At 44.6% G+C, this 15,995-nt stretch overlaps 1 protein-coding gene across 2 annotated transcripts in view; it reads left to right on the top strand.

Annotated features, from left to right (window-relative positions):
- Positions 1-13,938, top strand: part of LOC111154705 (transmembrane protein 57) — a 63,556-nt gene extending 49,618 nt beyond the window's left edge. For both annotated transcript variants that reach the window (XM_022514555.1, XM_022514556.1), the window contains 5 exons: positions 301-459; positions 1,772-1,954; positions 4,560-4,680; positions 8,563-8,737; positions 13,655-13,938. In XM_022514555.1, the coding sequence (XP_022370263.1) occupies positions 301-459; positions 1,772-1,954; positions 4,560-4,680; positions 8,563-8,737; positions 13,655-13,857 (841 nt within the window). In that variant the 3' untranslated portion in view covers positions 13,858-13,938. The remainder of the gene's footprint in view (positions 1-300; positions 460-1,771; positions 1,955-4,559; positions 4,681-8,562; positions 8,738-13,654) is intronic.
- The last annotated feature ends 2,057 nt before the right edge of the window (positions 13,939-15,995 follow it).

The raw sequence follows: 15,995 nt of genomic DNA, 5'->3' as shown, positions 1-15,995 counted from the left end.
TTTATTGGCAGCTCAGGAATCCACAAGCACCTGGGTGTCCATGCTCACAGCATGCGGAGGAAACAGGTTACTCTCTGGCTGTGGGAAGGGGTGGGGGCCCAGGCAGAAGGAAGCACACAGTGAAAAGCCAGTCGCAGACAGGAGTCTGGCTGTTGGCAGGAGCTGCCCAGGGGGTCTTCTGCCGCTGCCCACCACCCCCCAACCCAATCCCAGGAAGTCTGGGACGTCAGCCAGGGTCTCCCACAGAGCCCTGTGGGTGCCCTTTCCCTGATGAAAATGCCCCATTTCTCCTTCTCCTAGGCTGGAACAAGACATTAAAAAGTTAAAGGCTGACCTGCAGGCCAGCAGACAAGTGGAACAGGAGCTCCGCAGTCAGATCAGCTCCCTGTCCAGCACCGAGCGGGGGATCCGCTCCGAAATGGGCCAGCTCCGGCAGGAGAACGAGCTGCTGCAGAACAAGTACGTGCACCCAGGGGCCTCGGTCGCCAGCCAGGCGGCCTCACTGTCCCTGTGGTTCCAGGGGTTGGAGTAAAAGAGGTGTGATGACAAGGGGACCTGGCAGCAGGGATGTTAAATGAAATGTTTAAAATATTTAATGTAGTACCAGATACTCAGCATGTTACAAAACCTATGAAAACTTGTTTCATCCCAACAGCACAGTTTACTAATGTTATTCTTTCCTTTCATTTAATAAGTTCTTCTCTTAGTTTAAAATAGTAATTGAGCTTCTGTGATACTATAAGTAAAATTGACAGAAGTTGTTCTGCCACGATTTGAAAATCCTGCTCCTTTGAATCAAAGTTTCCAGAGGAACAGACTCTTATTTACTTTGATATCTGGAACCAAAAAAAAATGACCCTGAATTTTGATTTTATTTGAAGAGGCAAGCAAAAAACCAGCTCTTCTATGTGAATTTGTTTATACTTCCCATTGATTCATCCTGGAATTACTTCTTGACTCAGTATTGATCTGTCCCCCCCCCCTTTTTTTTTTTAAATCTCTCGGCAGTGTGTGCCAGGGGTAATGATTACTATCATAGGCTCTGGGCTTCCCCCATTGAAAGAGGAGTCCTTCGACATTCTGGAGGAACATAACTCAAAGCCAGAGGCTTATAAGCACGTAACTTCTCCATTGCTTCTGACCCATATACGAAGGCTCTCGCCTGACGCTGATACACTGAGATGAACTCACCCTGTACTGATGCGGAATGCTGGGGGTGGGAGTAGGCAGGGAAGGGAATACGGCTGAAATCTCTTTGTGAAATTAAGCACCCTCTGACTAACTCCAGGGTCTGTTTTGGGATACTTGGAGAAAACAGCTCACAGCTGGAAAAGGAAAGGCTGCAGCAGGGCCGCAGCATAACTAGATTCGGGCAAAAAAAACCAAAAAACCTTCCCTCTTCCACCCTTTACCTCGGCTTTCATGGGGCTGGTTCCGTTGGTAGTTCTTTGATCAATGAAAGTTCTCTCAAGGTGCTTTGGGGCACAACTAGAATTAGTGGTACAGCTGTCTTTCCCTCTGATAGAAACTTGTTTTATCCCTTTTTCTGGATTGCCTTCTGTAGATCTCTTCCCATAGCAGGGCAAAGGCTGGGTCTTATTCTGTATCTTGTTAGGCTGCTCTTGTTAAAGAATAACGACAATGTTTTTCCCCGGGCACTCTGGAAGCTGACTTTTATGATTTGCTGTTCAAAAGAGGAGCCACGTTTCCCCAGAGTTTCTAGTGGGCATTTCTAATGATGAAACTCTGTATGATAATCGTTTCCATATAGATTACATAACGCTGTGCAAATGAAGCAAAAAGACAAACAAAATATCAGCCAGTTGGAGAAAAAGCTAAAAGCTGAGCAGGAAGCCCGAAGTTTTGTAGAAAAACAATTAATGGAGGAGAAAAAAAGGAAGAAGTTGGAAGAAGCTACTGCTGCCCGGGCCGTTGCATTTGCTGCCGCGTCTAGGTATGTCCATGATGCCCCCCTCCCCACCCCCACCCTTCGTCCCGCTCCCTCCACAACCAACACCCCTACCCCCCCACCCCCCCTCCCACCCCACACCTCCCTGCTCTGCATCCAAGGTGGATGAGGTGCTCTGCATCTGCCTTGCACCAAGACCGGCATGAGAGTATGAGGCCTCAGGCAGGGTTGAAATAGAACCATCAGGCAATGAGAGGTTGCCACCAAGTGTTATTTCCTGACTAGCTAAGCCCCATCTGTGCAACTTGCGTGGTCTTATAACAGCTTCATCTCTCAGCGACCTCATCTAGGAAGTGGGATGAGGGCGACACCATGCCTCTCACACCCAGGAGGCAAAGTGCTGCTCATCAAAGGGTTTCTGGTCACTTTCTGTGTGGCCAACAACTTCTAAACACTGGAGAGACCAGTCTGGAATGTCATTCCCTTTCTGTGTCATTACTCTCTACTCTCAGGTGTATGTGTTTCTGAAGTTTTTAATCTTAAAATAGAAGAAAGGAAAATCTTGGTTGCCTAAGTCCTTTTTACTGACTGACTGCTCCCATCTTGGTTGGGTATCAGCAAACTCACATGAGCTGGAAAAGATGGGAAAAAACCCCAAAACATAAGTCACTGTTAGATGCCATTGAATTTGTGGAGTGTTGGGAACTGGGCATTACTTCTGTACTATTGAAAAGTATGCAAGTATTTCCAGAAACTGAATTCCAGCAAGGAGGGAAGATCCTTAAGAGCCTTTTGGCATTGTGGGGGTAGGGGCGCTTCTATTTCACTTTAGGGATTTTTTTCTTTTTTTTTGACTAGTGAAGTCCATCCGTGTGGTGGGGGGTCAGTTATGGGCTTACAGTTGGCGAGTGAGGGTACATTATTATTGATCTCATTTTGTAAAAAAGATTTTATTCATTTATTTGACAGAGAGAGAGATCACAAGTAGGCAGAGAGGCAGGCAGAGAAAGAGGGGGAAGCAGGTTTCTGGCTGAGCAGAGAGCCCGATGCGGGGCTTGATCCCAGGACCCTGAGATCATGACCTGAGCTGAAGGCAAAGGCTTAACCCACTGAGCCACCCAGGCGCCCTGTTGATTTCATTTAAAAAATTTTTTTTTAATTTATTTGACAGACCGAGATCACGAAGCAGCAGAGAGGCAGGCAGAGGTAGGGGGGAAGCAGGCTCCCTGCTGAGCAGAGAGTCGGATGTGGGCCTCGATCCCAGACCCTAAGATCATGACCAAAGGCAGAGGCTTAACCCACTGAGCCACCCAAGCGCCCCTCATTTTAAATTTTTATCATAATTTGTATCAATAGAATTATACTGTAATTCTTCCTTAAGTTTTCCTTTTTTGTATGTGGCATGTCAGAAGCCTTCTTTTGGGTTCTGGCATTTGTAGAAGAACCGTTGCATCGTCATTCCACGTTTAAGGAGAGAACAGCCTGAAAGAACCCTTTCCTTCCCTGTGCTCCTGCTACCCCCGCCAACTGTAGTGCACATGGCTGAGCTCACTTGGCCAATCAGCATCCAGACGTACTCACAGGACACGCCACTAGCCTGCCTAGGATGTGGGGGTTTGGTTTGTTCGTAAGCAGGCCTCTGTACAAAGCAGATGTTTCTGAAGCACTTACACTTGTGGGAGTTTTTTCTGAACAGTCACCTGATGCAGCCTGTACTGTCTTTCATTCATCCAGCACCTCCTACCCTGACAAAAAGTCCACTGAGGAGGTTATGACAGCTCCTTAGCCGTATTGTTCAGTATTTTACGCCTGATCATCAGTACATGGGTTTCAGTCTCTTCCCTGACTCCCTTTCGCTTCCAGTCAGGCTTACTTGCTTTGGTCTTATCTGTCGATGGTCTTGGTTTACCTTCACTTAGGTAGAGGCTGTTTTTATTCTCAAGCAAATCTCAAGGTGTAGGTCTCTCACTGGACCTTCCTTTTTGGTAGGCGGAGGACACCTCCTTTCTCCCTCTGGCTGTTGCTGAAACCTAAGTGGTTAGTCAGCTCTGGACTGGCTGTTGCCGTCACGTTTTTCAGTGTGTTCTTCCTACAGGCCTGAGAAGCAACCCAATGCTCTGGCAACTTCATGACTCAAGAAGGGTAAACTTTTCAAGGCGTAGACCCTTGAAAGGGGAATTCTTTTAGCTCACTGCCCCCTGCTGGAGATAGTCCACATCCAGTTCTTGCTTGTTCACCTCAGGGGGCACTGTCTCAGGTCATGTAGCCTGGGGGAAAGCTTCTGGCATTGCGAAGCTGGAAAGGCTCAGTTCTTATCCCTGGAGTGCTGTGACCTAGCAGCTAGGTGAGGTTGGACTGGTGTTATAAATGCGTGGTCTTAGTTTTCTTATCTGGAAAATGGGACAATACACCCTACGCTTGCAAAGAAGGCAGAAATGGTAAAGTGCTTCATTTGGTGCCTGGTTCGTAGTAGATACCATTTAATTATTTTAGATCATTATTGAAATTCTCAAGGAACAGAGAATGAGCAGACTGAGCCAAAACCTAAAACCTGACAGACTCTGGAGTATAAGAGAAATATCACTCTTGCAGCATAAGTAAACCGCTAGTCTTTTAAATCCCTTTCTTTCCTTCTCTTCTTTTCTAAAAGGGGGGAGTGCACCGAAACCTTACGGAATCGGATCAGAGAATTAGAAGCAGAGGGCAAGAAGCTCACGATGGACATGAAAGTGAAAGAAGACCAGATCAGAGAACTAGAACTGAAAGTTCAGGTATGGGGAGCATGAAAGACTTTCTCCTACTTGGGTTCTTCTATGTTATTTGTGTACCCAGTGTTGCAATGTGGAGATGGTGCCTTTTTGTTTTTTGAAGATTTTATTTTATTTATTTGAGAGAGTGAGCATGAGTGTCAGAGGGAGAGGGAGAAGCAGACTCCCTGCTGAGCAGGGAGCCAGACATGGGGCTCGATCCCAGGACCCCAGGATCATGACCTGAGCTAAAGGCAGATGCTTAGCCCACTGAGCCACCCAGGCACCTCAACATGGTGCCTTTTGATAATTGGCCAAATCCCACTGCATCTCAAAATCTCTATGACAGAAAGAAGCTCTAGCCTTGTCCAGCTCATTCAAGTCATATTTAATTAGCCAGATTCTAATACAACTAGAAATATTGACTGTCTTTTGGCACAGTTTATACCAGAATTTGACCTACTGTAGATTCGTTTCCCTTTTTCAGGTTATAGGCTAGATTAGTGTACTTTGGAGCTTTTGCACCGCTTCTTAGCCCTAACCCTCTGTGCATTGCCAGGGAATTGACCATTCTGAATGGCTCTCAGCCTTGTAGATTGCAGTTCTGAGCAGTGCATGATGGGGAAAGCTGCCAGTGCTGTGGACACAACCAGTTTTCTGGGCAGCGTGTACCTTAGCCAGGTATTTGGACTTGGTTTTCCAAAGGGACCCTGGAAAGTAATATCATATACCGTGAAGTTACAGTAATTTGAATCACGTGGAACTGGTACGAAATTGTGGGCAAGTTGGTGGCATAGAATAGATACCCTAGAGACAGAGCATAAAGTCTCCAGTAAAAACAGCACAAATGGTTGGAAACAGTGTGGACTAGTCAGAAAAAGGCTTCGGAACAGTTAGATAACTAGAAAAAAAAAATAAAATTAGAAGCTCGTCTCTTGGGGCACCTGGGTGGCTCAGTCAGTTAAGTGTCTGCCTTCAGCTCAGGTCATGATCCTGGGGTCCTGGGATTGAGCCCCATGTCGGGCTCCTTGCTCAGCAGGGTGTCTGCTTCTCCCTCTCCTTCCTGCTCATGCTCTCTCGCTATCCTTCTCTCTCTCTCTCTCAAAATAAATAAGTAAATCTTAAAAAAAAAAAAAAAGCTCATCTCATACTATACAAAAAGAAATTTCAGATGGAGTTGAATACAGGCAGAAAAGAGAAGCATTTTGTTTTAAACTAGAATTTGATCTTGAAACCGGGAAAGATTTTCTAAACAAAAAAATGGAAAAAATCATAAAGCCAAAAAAAAAAGAGAGAGAGAGAAAATCCGTTGCGGAGAGTATAGATATTACAACAAATATAAGGAATTAGTACTCTTGATATGTAGGTAACTCACAAAATTTGTCGAGTAAAACTCTGATATTTGGAAAAATGGGTAAAGGATATGAATGAATAATTCACAGAGGAAAAATAAATGGCTGAGAAGAATATAAGAATATATTCTCCTCAATTGCCAAAGACCTGTAGATTAACAGTAGGTATCATTTATCTCCTGTGAAATTTGTTTCCTCTTTTTTAATCGCAATATATTTGGCACACAATGTTACATTAGTTGCAAGTGTAAGACATAGTAATTCCACAACTCTGTATGTCATGCCGTGCCCCATGCAAATGTAGCTACTAGCTGCCATCTGTCACCACTATGATGTTACAGCACCATTGACTCTGTGCCCTATCCTGTACCTTGTATTCCCTTGACTTACTTATTCCGTAACTGGAAGCCTGTACCTCCCACACCCCCTCACCCACCTCGCCCACCCCACCAGTTCTCTTATCTATGGGTCTGTTTCTGCTTTTGTTTGTTCCTTTGTTTTGTTTTGTAGATTCCTCGTATCAGTGAAATCAGGTATTTGTTTTTCTCTGTCTGGCTTATTTCAGTTAGCATAGTATCTTCCAGGTCCTTCCATGTTGTCACAAATGGCAAGATCTTACTCTTTTTTATGGCTGAGTAATATTCTTTGTGTGTGTGCATGTGCGCATCTTGTTTATCCATTCATCTCTCAGTGGGCAGTTAGGTTGCTTCCATATCTCAGTTATGGTAAATAATGTTGCAGTAAACATAGGGGAGCATATCTCTTTTGGAATTAGTGTTTTTGTTTTCTTTGGGTAAATACCCAGTAGTGGAATTACCGGATCATACAGTATTTCTACTTTTAATTTTTTGAGGAGCCTCCATGGCTGCACCGAGTTTGCGTTCCCACCAGTAGTACACAAGGCTTCCCTTTCCTCCACATCCTCGCCAACACTTGTTATTTCTTGTCTTTTTTTTTTTCTTGTCTTTTTGATAATTGCTATCCTAACAGGAGTGAGATGATTTTGTGGTTTTGATTTGCATTTTTCTGGATTATTGTTATTGAATATCTTTTCATGTGTTGGCCAGTTTATGTCTTCTTTGGGAAAATGTCTGTTCAGATCCTCTGCCCATTTTTAATAAGATTATTTGATTTTTTTGGTGTTGGGTTGTAGAAGTTCTTTATATATTTTGGATATTAACCCCTTGCAGAATATATCATTTGCAAATATCTTCTTCCATTTAGTAGGTTACCTTTCTGTTTTGCAAAAGCTTTTTTATTTTGGTGTTGTCCCAGTAGTTTCTTTTGCTTTTGTTTCCCTTATCTTTTGTGAAATTAGCAAAGACTTTTTAAATAATAACATCAGCCTGAGTGAGGATGAATGAAACAGGCCTCATAATCGCTGGAGGAGGTATAACTTTCCGGAAAAGTTCATAAACTTTTTAAGTGTTTCCTGCTTTACAACTCCTGCTTAAGATAAATATTTAAAAATCTCATCAATGATTGATACACAAAGATGTTCATCATAGTGGTATGTAAGTGAAAAAAACCCAACCTTAACAAAGGGAGATTTGTTTCAGAAATTATGATACATATAAGTAGGAATATTATACAGTAATTAAAAATTACATTTCCAAAGAAGAGTTGAGATTATATAAGTTTTTTAAAAACTGTATACAAAACTACATATAGTATGATTTCATTTATGCTAATAGATACACATATGCTTATAAAATACTAAAGGGAAATAAATACCAAGTTTTTCACAGTGTCTGAACATTAAGTCATTTTCATTTTCTTCCTTGAACTTTAGTATATTTCTAAATTCTCTGGAGTATGTTTGGATTTCTGTCTTAAAATGAAAAAATTAAAATACCTATATAGATACACATGTATTTTAATATATATTAAGTATGTTATATATTAAAATACATATTCTATATTAAATATTATTAAATACATTACTTAGTAAATATATGTTAGCTGTTATATATAATATATATGAAATAAATATATAAAATGTATATTAAATATACATTAATATATAATATATATTATATCACACACACACACACACACACACACACACACGTGTGTGTGTGTGTGTGTGTGTATGGGCTTCATTACCAGATGTTTTAAGTGGGCTTATTCTGCAGTATGTCCTGCCAAAATAATGAACACTTTTATAATTTTTAGTGCAGGTTGAGAGTAGAGTTTTGGCAAATTGGATTGCAGCACTACAGCAACATTTGCAACTGGCAGCAAGGAAAAAGTTCTTTGTGGTTCTTCTGAATTAGGCTTATAAGAAGGTATTTCGTTTGGAGACAGTCTATTGTTATTAGAAACAGCCCAATATAGTCAAATTCATCTACTAAAATATTTTCGTATGTCATATCATCATATAAATACATCTTGCACTCCGAGTGGTGAGGTCTTAACCCATGAAACATCAGGATTCTGTATTCTAGGGGCCAGGTCAGTAATAGCGGGATTTTATTTGTGATTTCAGGCTAATTTGTAGACATCGATGCCAAAACTATCTTGTAACATCTTGCTGCTTTGATGATGTTGATAGGAGCTTCGGAAGTATAAGGAAAACGAGAAGGATACTGAGGTGTTAATGTCAGCCCTCTCGGCCATGCAAGATAAAACACAACACCTGGAGAACAGTCTGAGTGCAGAGACGAGAATCAAGCTGGACCTGTTCTCTGCACTGGGGGACGCGAAGCGACAGCTCGAGATCGCGCAAGGTAGGAGAGCCCCTGGCCCCGGTGAAGTGAGACGGCTACGCACACACAGGGACGCAGAGAGCAGAGGTCCCTTAGAGCTTGGGGGCATTCAGTTTTCTTCTTGAGCGGTTTGAGAGGTGCCCAATATTGACATCTAGGAATCATCACATTAATTCATTCTGCAGACATATTTTGAGGTGAGAATATGTCAAGTGTGGGGCATTCAGAGAGCAGTATGAGCTCAAGAAGCTCACGGTGCTGTTGAAGAGACAGAGAGCTGCAGAGCCATCGAAAGGTGTTGATGCAGTGATAGGTATAAGGCTGTGGGAACAGGGAGGCAGGGACCGAGCCTGGGTGGATGTTCGAGAGGGCTGCTTCTCAGCGGAACCGATGTCTGAGCCAGGTTTTGACTGATGAGCAGGGGTCAGCCCAGTGAAGATGCAGTGTAGAGGAGTGAGGGGCAGAGAACCATGGAGACAGAAGAAACAGCTTGGACCAGGCCAGGGAAGCCAGGAGGGCCTGATGTGTTCGAGTCGCAGCGGGTTCTACGTGGTTACAAAGCAGGGAGCTGTGGCAGCAGCTTCTGGGGAGCTGGCTGTTCACTCAGCAGGTATTTCCTGAGGCCTCCTGTATGCCAGGTGCCCCGAGGCTCCCCGAGGGGCAGGCAGCCACAAGCAAGCACAGAGCTGAGCAGATGCTGGTGCGGGCAGGGAAGGACCGAAGCGGTGTCAGGCAGGATGCGCGGGTGTGTCCCCGTGGGGACGTGGGTTCCACGTGGTGGTCGTGGAAGATCCTTTGAATAGGGAGCATCTGAGCAGAGGCTCAAAGCAAGAGTGAGTGAGCCCAAAGCAAGAGTGAGTGAGCCCGGTCAGTCTGCAGGGGGAAGGAGCATGGACTGGCTGCCGCCGGAGGGATGGGCGGAGTTGTTGGAGTCAACAAGCCAAGACTGGCAAGAACCACGTTCTGCCAGACTTTGTAACCCATGGGAGGAACTTTGGACTTTACTCTGAGTGGCACAGAAAGCTTTGGAAAGTTTCTGAACAGAGGCATGACAGAGTCTGGTGAAAAGCAATTTCAATTTTGTCCAAGAAATTGATTAGCCAGTAATAAATTACTGAAACAGATTTTTGAACAATTGGACTTAGGAAAAGAATATTTCAGCAGGTACTTAAAGAGTATTTCAGGGGCGCCTGGGTGGCTCAGTGGGTTAAGCCTCTGCCTTCGGCTCAGGTCATGATCCCAGGGTCCTAGGATCGAGCCCTGCATCAGGCTCTCTGGTCAGTGGGGAGCCTGCTTCCCTTCCTTTCTCTCTGCCTGCCTCTCTGCCTACTTGTGATCTCTGTCTGTCAAGTGAATAAATAAAATCTAAAAAATTTTTAAAAAAAGAGCATTTGAAGCATTGTACTAGAAGCTAAAGGGGAGACAGAGATGAACAAGACGCGGTCTAGTGGAAGGATCTAATAGGGCAGTGGTGCTCAAACTTTTTGGTCTTAGGGACCCCTTTACTCTTAAAGTTATCGAATGCCCTAAGGAGATTTTTTTTCAAGTGGGTTATATCTATCGGTATTTACCTATTAGAAATTGAAACTTTAAAACGAGTATTAATCTTTAAAATAACATAATAAACATATAACTTGTTAACATATTTTTATAAAAAATAACTATTTTCTAAAACCAAAAAAAAATTTGAGAAAAATGGCATTGTTTTACATTGAGCAGACCTCTTTAATTTCTGGCTCAATAGAAGATACTTCAGTTCTCATCTCTGTTTCTGTGTTCAGTCTGTTGTAATTTTACTTGCATGTTATTTTGGAAGACTCCACTTACCCCCAGGAGGGAATGTGTGTGAAGAAGTCAAATGATGTGTTAGTATTTTCACAAAGATGGTTTGGACCCTGCGAACCCTGGGAGAATTACTGCACTTGGGCAAGCCAAGCAGAAAGGCCTGCTGCCTTTAGGTAGAGGTAGAGGGCTTGAAAGGCCAGAGCAGAGATCAGGGGTGGCTTCATAAGGGAGGGGACATGGAATGGGCCTTGAAGGATGAGTTCTGAGAACAGAGAGTAGCAGGGAAGAACGTTGCTACCGAGGGAATCATGTAAGCCAAGGCAAGAAAAGCTGAGAATGTCCAGGTGAGCAGTCCAGTGGCCCCAGCTGGAGGACATGGGAGAGTGGGAGAACCATAAATGAAGCCGTCCTGGAGATTATATTCCCGAGATCCTCAGGAGGAAGGGAGTGGTGTGTTCTGCCATCATTTTGGCATGGCAACGCGAAAGGTAGATTGGAAGGTGAGATTGCGTGGACGCAGAGGGTTCTGTGAGGAAGCGGGCACTTTTGTCTAAGAGGTGAGGGATGTGGGAGGGGGCGGGGAGGATGGTTCAGGCAGGGAGCGAAGGAAAGTGGAGGTGCCCAAGGGGTAGGGGAGGATAAAGTTCCCCGGAGCGAAGGAAAAAGAGCAGGACAGATTTGAAGGATGAGAAGAGAGAATGAGTTTGGTTGGAGATGTTCTGATTGGCAGTGGCTTCCTGACTGCCTGGTGGAAGTGGGAATTTGCCATCTAAACCCCAGAGAGAGGTCCAAACCCCAGGAAGGGGGGAGGAATATAGAAGTTGTGAGAAGCAAACGGAGCCATAGGAGTGGCTTGGGACAGTGCAGGGGGCAGAGCAAGAAGAAAGCAGGCTGAGGGGCTGGCGGAGAAAGTATTCTAAAAGAAGCATTTAAAAAGAAGGTGTCTGGGAATTCTGCTTTCAAGCTGAACTTCTGACCATACACTGGCTTTTTTGCCCTCCTGGCTCGGCTTGCTGTGAAGTAGCCACCCCTCTCTAACTTGGCTTTGTCCTGGCCCCTGGAGGGAAGGAGCACCTGGTCTCCTTTCTAGCCGCCGGGAGTCCGGCTCACCAGCACAGCCCGCGCTTCCTTGTCAGCCCAGGAATTCTCTAAAGCGACAAAAAAGCAAAGAGAATTGCCTTTTCCAAAAGCTCTGGGAATGTTTGCATGTTGCTGATTTTAAAAAATCAAACTTAAATCTGCCTGGAAAAAAAAAAAAGAGTGGCTCACGTAATCACGTATCAGATGCTATTAGGTATTTTATTCATCTGAGGCTTACTTTGTTCAAAGGGAGGGAGGCTGTCTGATGCGAACTTGAAGCCGAGGGGACATGAAGGGCCTCAGAGGGAGCAGCTCCTTTCTAGGGCTCTGCTGCTTCCCCTACTACTTCCCTCCACTGTCAAGCTCAGAGTATTCTAATAAGGACCCAACTTTGTAATTCAAATCAAACCCCTTGTTGCTTTTCTGCTTCCTTCCTTCAATATCATTTGCTTCACCCCAGTTCCAAAATGACTTTCATCTCCCCTACATCCTTTTTAAAAACATGCCACCGTGCTCTCTTACCATTTCAGATCCGTTGTCATCTTCCGTAGGACTCAAAATGAGTGCAACTCAAATGCAACCTCTCTTTTTTTTTTTTTTAAGCATTTAAATTTCCAAGGGGCTACTCCTAAGTGTCCTTCCCTGAGTAGACCAGGGAACTTCAAAGCGTGATGGAAATTACATGGGCTTTGGAATATGGGTGTGGGGTTTAAATCTTGCTCTGCCTCTTAATAACTGGCTCTTGGCAAGATATGGAACTTGCAGAGCCTCAGCTTTCTACTGGGCTGGGCACTAGGGATCTAGCAGTGAGTAAAGATGTAAACACAGTTCCCGCCCTCATGGAGCTCATAGGCCACCAGAGAGATGACGGACTCCAGTCATCCCCATATGAATAGTTACAAGACACGGAAGAAGGCCATAGGAGTAAAGATTCTGGAGCAAGACTGCGTAGACTTGGGTCCTGGCTCTGTCATTCAGCCTCTCTCTGCCTCAGTTTCCTCATCCGTAAAACAGATGAAGATGATAATTTCCATGTCGTAGGGTCATTGTGCTAAATAAATGAGTCTAAGTACTTAGAATGGTGCCTGGCACATGTGCGTTAGCCACTGTACTTATTATCTTATTAGAAGAAAGTGACAAAAAGGCAAGTGTAGGGTGTGTTGAGAATCTAGGAATTGGGGGGTAGGGTCGGGTCTGATTTAGAAGGGAGGGTCAGGGAAAGCCTTGTGAGGAAGTGGAAACCTCAGAGTGAACACAGTGCAGGGAAAGCATGGAAAGGGAAGCGGTCCAAGGCCCGCAAGGGTTGGTGGGATCTAGAAGCTAAGCCAGGTGAGCGAGGGTGGGATGTGCTGCCGTGTTGTGAGAGCATCTGGCCAGGGGCAGAGCGGGCCAGCAGGCTGATGGGCACGAGGCCAAGAGGGAGGGGCCAGCACGCTGAGTCACATAGGAGTCCCCTAGGGGCAGCCACATAGGAGCCCCCCGGGGGCAGCTGCTGCAGAGCTCGGTGTGTCTGCCTGTATCGGCCGGCAGAGCCCTTGCGGGTGGAGGTGCGGGGACTGACACTGCGGCCTCAGTTGTCCTGTGTGCCTGGGGCTGACACCCAGATACCTGCCTCCCAGGAAAACAGTCCAGCTCGAGAGGTGCAGCCTTAGTGTAAAACCCGCAGCGCCTCTGGCTGCCATGGCCACCGCCATGTTCAGAACGTGGCTCCTAAAGTGATCTCTTTGCTTGTTGCACCGACAGAGTCCCCCTTCCAGGAACCTGCAAAACCATGGCCCACAGGCCAGATGTGGCCTGCTGCCCGTCCTTGCACCATGTGTGGGCTAAGAATGTTCTTTATATTTCTCCAGGCTAAAAAAAAGAAAGAAGAAAGAAAAGAAAATGACAAAGACGGTCTGTGGCTCACATTGCCTTAAATATTTACTATTTGGTCCTTAAGAGAAAAGTTCCTACCCTTACAGACCGTCAAAGCCAGTCAGAGTTGGAGCAAAATGCACTTGGGATGGGCCCGAGACAAGGGCACTGTGTTAGGCACCCTCCTTTCTCACTAATGGTGGGTCTTTGATCTTCCAGGACAAATTCTTCAGAAAGACCAGGAAATCAAGGACCTTAAACAGAAGATAGCCGAAGTCATGGCCGTCATGCCCAGCATAACGTACAGTGCTGCCACCAGCCCCCTGAGCCCCGTTTCCCCCCACTACTCTTCCAAATTTGTGGAGACCAGCCCCTCTGGACTCGATCCCAATGCCTCTGTTTACCAGCCCCTGAAGAAATGAAGACCAGCTGTGGGTTTTGCCCAACCATTTGGTTACCAGAAGGCGTCACAAAGGAGCATCTCTGGCAGTCAAGATAAAAAAAAAAAAAAAAAAAAAGTTTATATTGTATTTTGTGGGACTGTATATGTTGTCGTTTTTAAAAAGGGGGGGGAAGATAACATCCGAGTCTGATTAGAACTGCCCATCAGTTTTTCTTGTAAATTTTTAGAAGACCTCACAGAACTTTGCAGTTTATTTTTCTCGGCCAATACATTAAAACCACTCTTGGATTTCAAATAGCCAATTTTGCCTTTTATGTATTCTTACAGTTTCCTCTTGAAGAAGGAAAAAAAAAAAAGCAAGGTTTTTGCTTCTCCATCCTTTCTTTTGGTTTTGTTCTTAAATAAGCAAGCAAAACCTGCATTTTGGATTCACATGGGATGCTAATGAAAACGTTTCCTTTCTAGAGTGGAAGGGTTAATAACCTCACACGGCTTTGATTTTATAGCTGCATTCCAGAAGATGATTCTTGATATTACAGAAAACAAAAGCTGATTACCCCTCCAAGGACCAAACAAATTCCGGGAGTGTCGTTTAAGCCGAGGGGAGTGAGGCGATGAGACTAGCTATGAGCGTGTCCCCGGGGTTGTGTCTGAAACGTTCCTATTCCCCTCGGGTGTTCAGTCCTAGAAAACTGCTAGCAGTGCCTTGGGAAAAGACATTTCAAGAGGAAACTTGATGATTTTAAACTATTTGCCCCCTTTACCATCATCTGTCTTCTGTGTCGAGCTCACTGCGGATCCTGCTGGAAACTGGCAGGTAGCGGGGGCTCATGACCACTGCCGCTCCAGCCCATGTCCTTTCAGAGAAAGCACCACGGTGTTCTGGACTCGTCTCGAGGCCAACACCTTGGGACAGGGAGCCAGGCGGTGTTTGTGTGCCAGAGACTACAAGGACAGCGAACAAAAAGCTGCCGTTCTAGGTTTGGGTTGTTTTTTTTGTTTTTTTTGTTTTTTTTTTTTAATTTCATTTCATTTAACTGTGCTTTCCTCTCTTCATCATCTTGTGTTTGATGATTTAAAAGAAACTTGACTATTTCTCAGCTCTTGTGCCAAGGAGTTCTTTTTTGTTGTGTTTTTTTTTTTAAGAGTTTTAAACTCAAAACTGCACAAAGATCTCAGTTTCAAGTGTATATTAGACACTTGTAGAAAAGTGTTTTGGCAACTTTTGGAAGTGTTTAAGAACCAGGGTGGGGTGGGGGGAGGGGCTGGGAGAGGGAGGGGCAAAGCAAAATTGTATTGGGAAACTGAGGAAAATTTAAGAAACCAAATAGATGGGTTTTGCTTCCTTGCCATGGATTCTGGAAGGACATAGTTCTTCTCAAATTTCCTGTTAATTGGCATGTGTCATATTTAAAGCAGATTAAGGTAGGACAAGCGAGTCAGCAGAATAGAAGTATTAAAAAGAATCATCCTTTTAATCACAGATCTTATTTTGGGGTTAAAAAAACTTCTAGCTTTAGCCAGGTGTGCATGTTGCTGCCATTTTGCATTTTTGAATCATCTTGTGTAATTGTCGCCATGGAAGTGTTACTCAGAATTGTCATAGGTTTTTTTTTTTTCATCTTTGTGCAAAAACATGGAAAATTGTCCCTGACTTTGTGTTGAGGTTCCCCCCGTTTTGCTGCCTTTTGGGACACTATTTCGTTAAACATGTGGTCTTGGCTGCATTCTTTTTTTTTTTTTTCCCCCTGTGGGGTTCAAAAGAATAAACATTTTCTTACAGATAAAACTAGTTTTCTGCCTTTTTAAACTTTGCAGGAGGGACAACAAGGTAGATTGTTCTGAATGGGCCCTCGGTGGTCGCTCTTGCTCTCTCCTCATCTCGGCGCCCTGTCGGGGGCAGTGCTCCATGCGGGGGCAGAAACAGGATGTGGGAAGAATCCATGCATGGTCTCAAGTTGGTTTTAGTTCTAGTCCAGCTTAAGACATACACATTCTCATTCTCTCTCCCTCATGCTTCCCTCTCCTCCCCTCCCTCCCTCCATCTTTCTCTCCTCCCAGCCCCCACCCCCACCCCTGGAATTTCTTTCTCCCTCACATATGGTTTGAACCACCGCTAACTTGTTTTCTGGTACAACCCTCCTTTCCTGAAAAAGC

The sequence above is a fragment of the Enhydra lutris genome, unplaced genomic scaffold (assembly GCF_002288905.1).
Source record: "Enhydra lutris kenyoni isolate GAN:26980312 unplaced genomic scaffold, ASM228890v2 scaffoldscaffold38, whole genome shotgun sequence".
Lineage (NCBI taxonomy): Eukaryota > Metazoa > Chordata > Mammalia > Carnivora > Mustelidae > Enhydra > Enhydra lutris.
The sequence above is the reverse complement of the archived record's forward strand: the minus strand, read 5'-3'. Positions and strand labels throughout refer to the sequence as shown.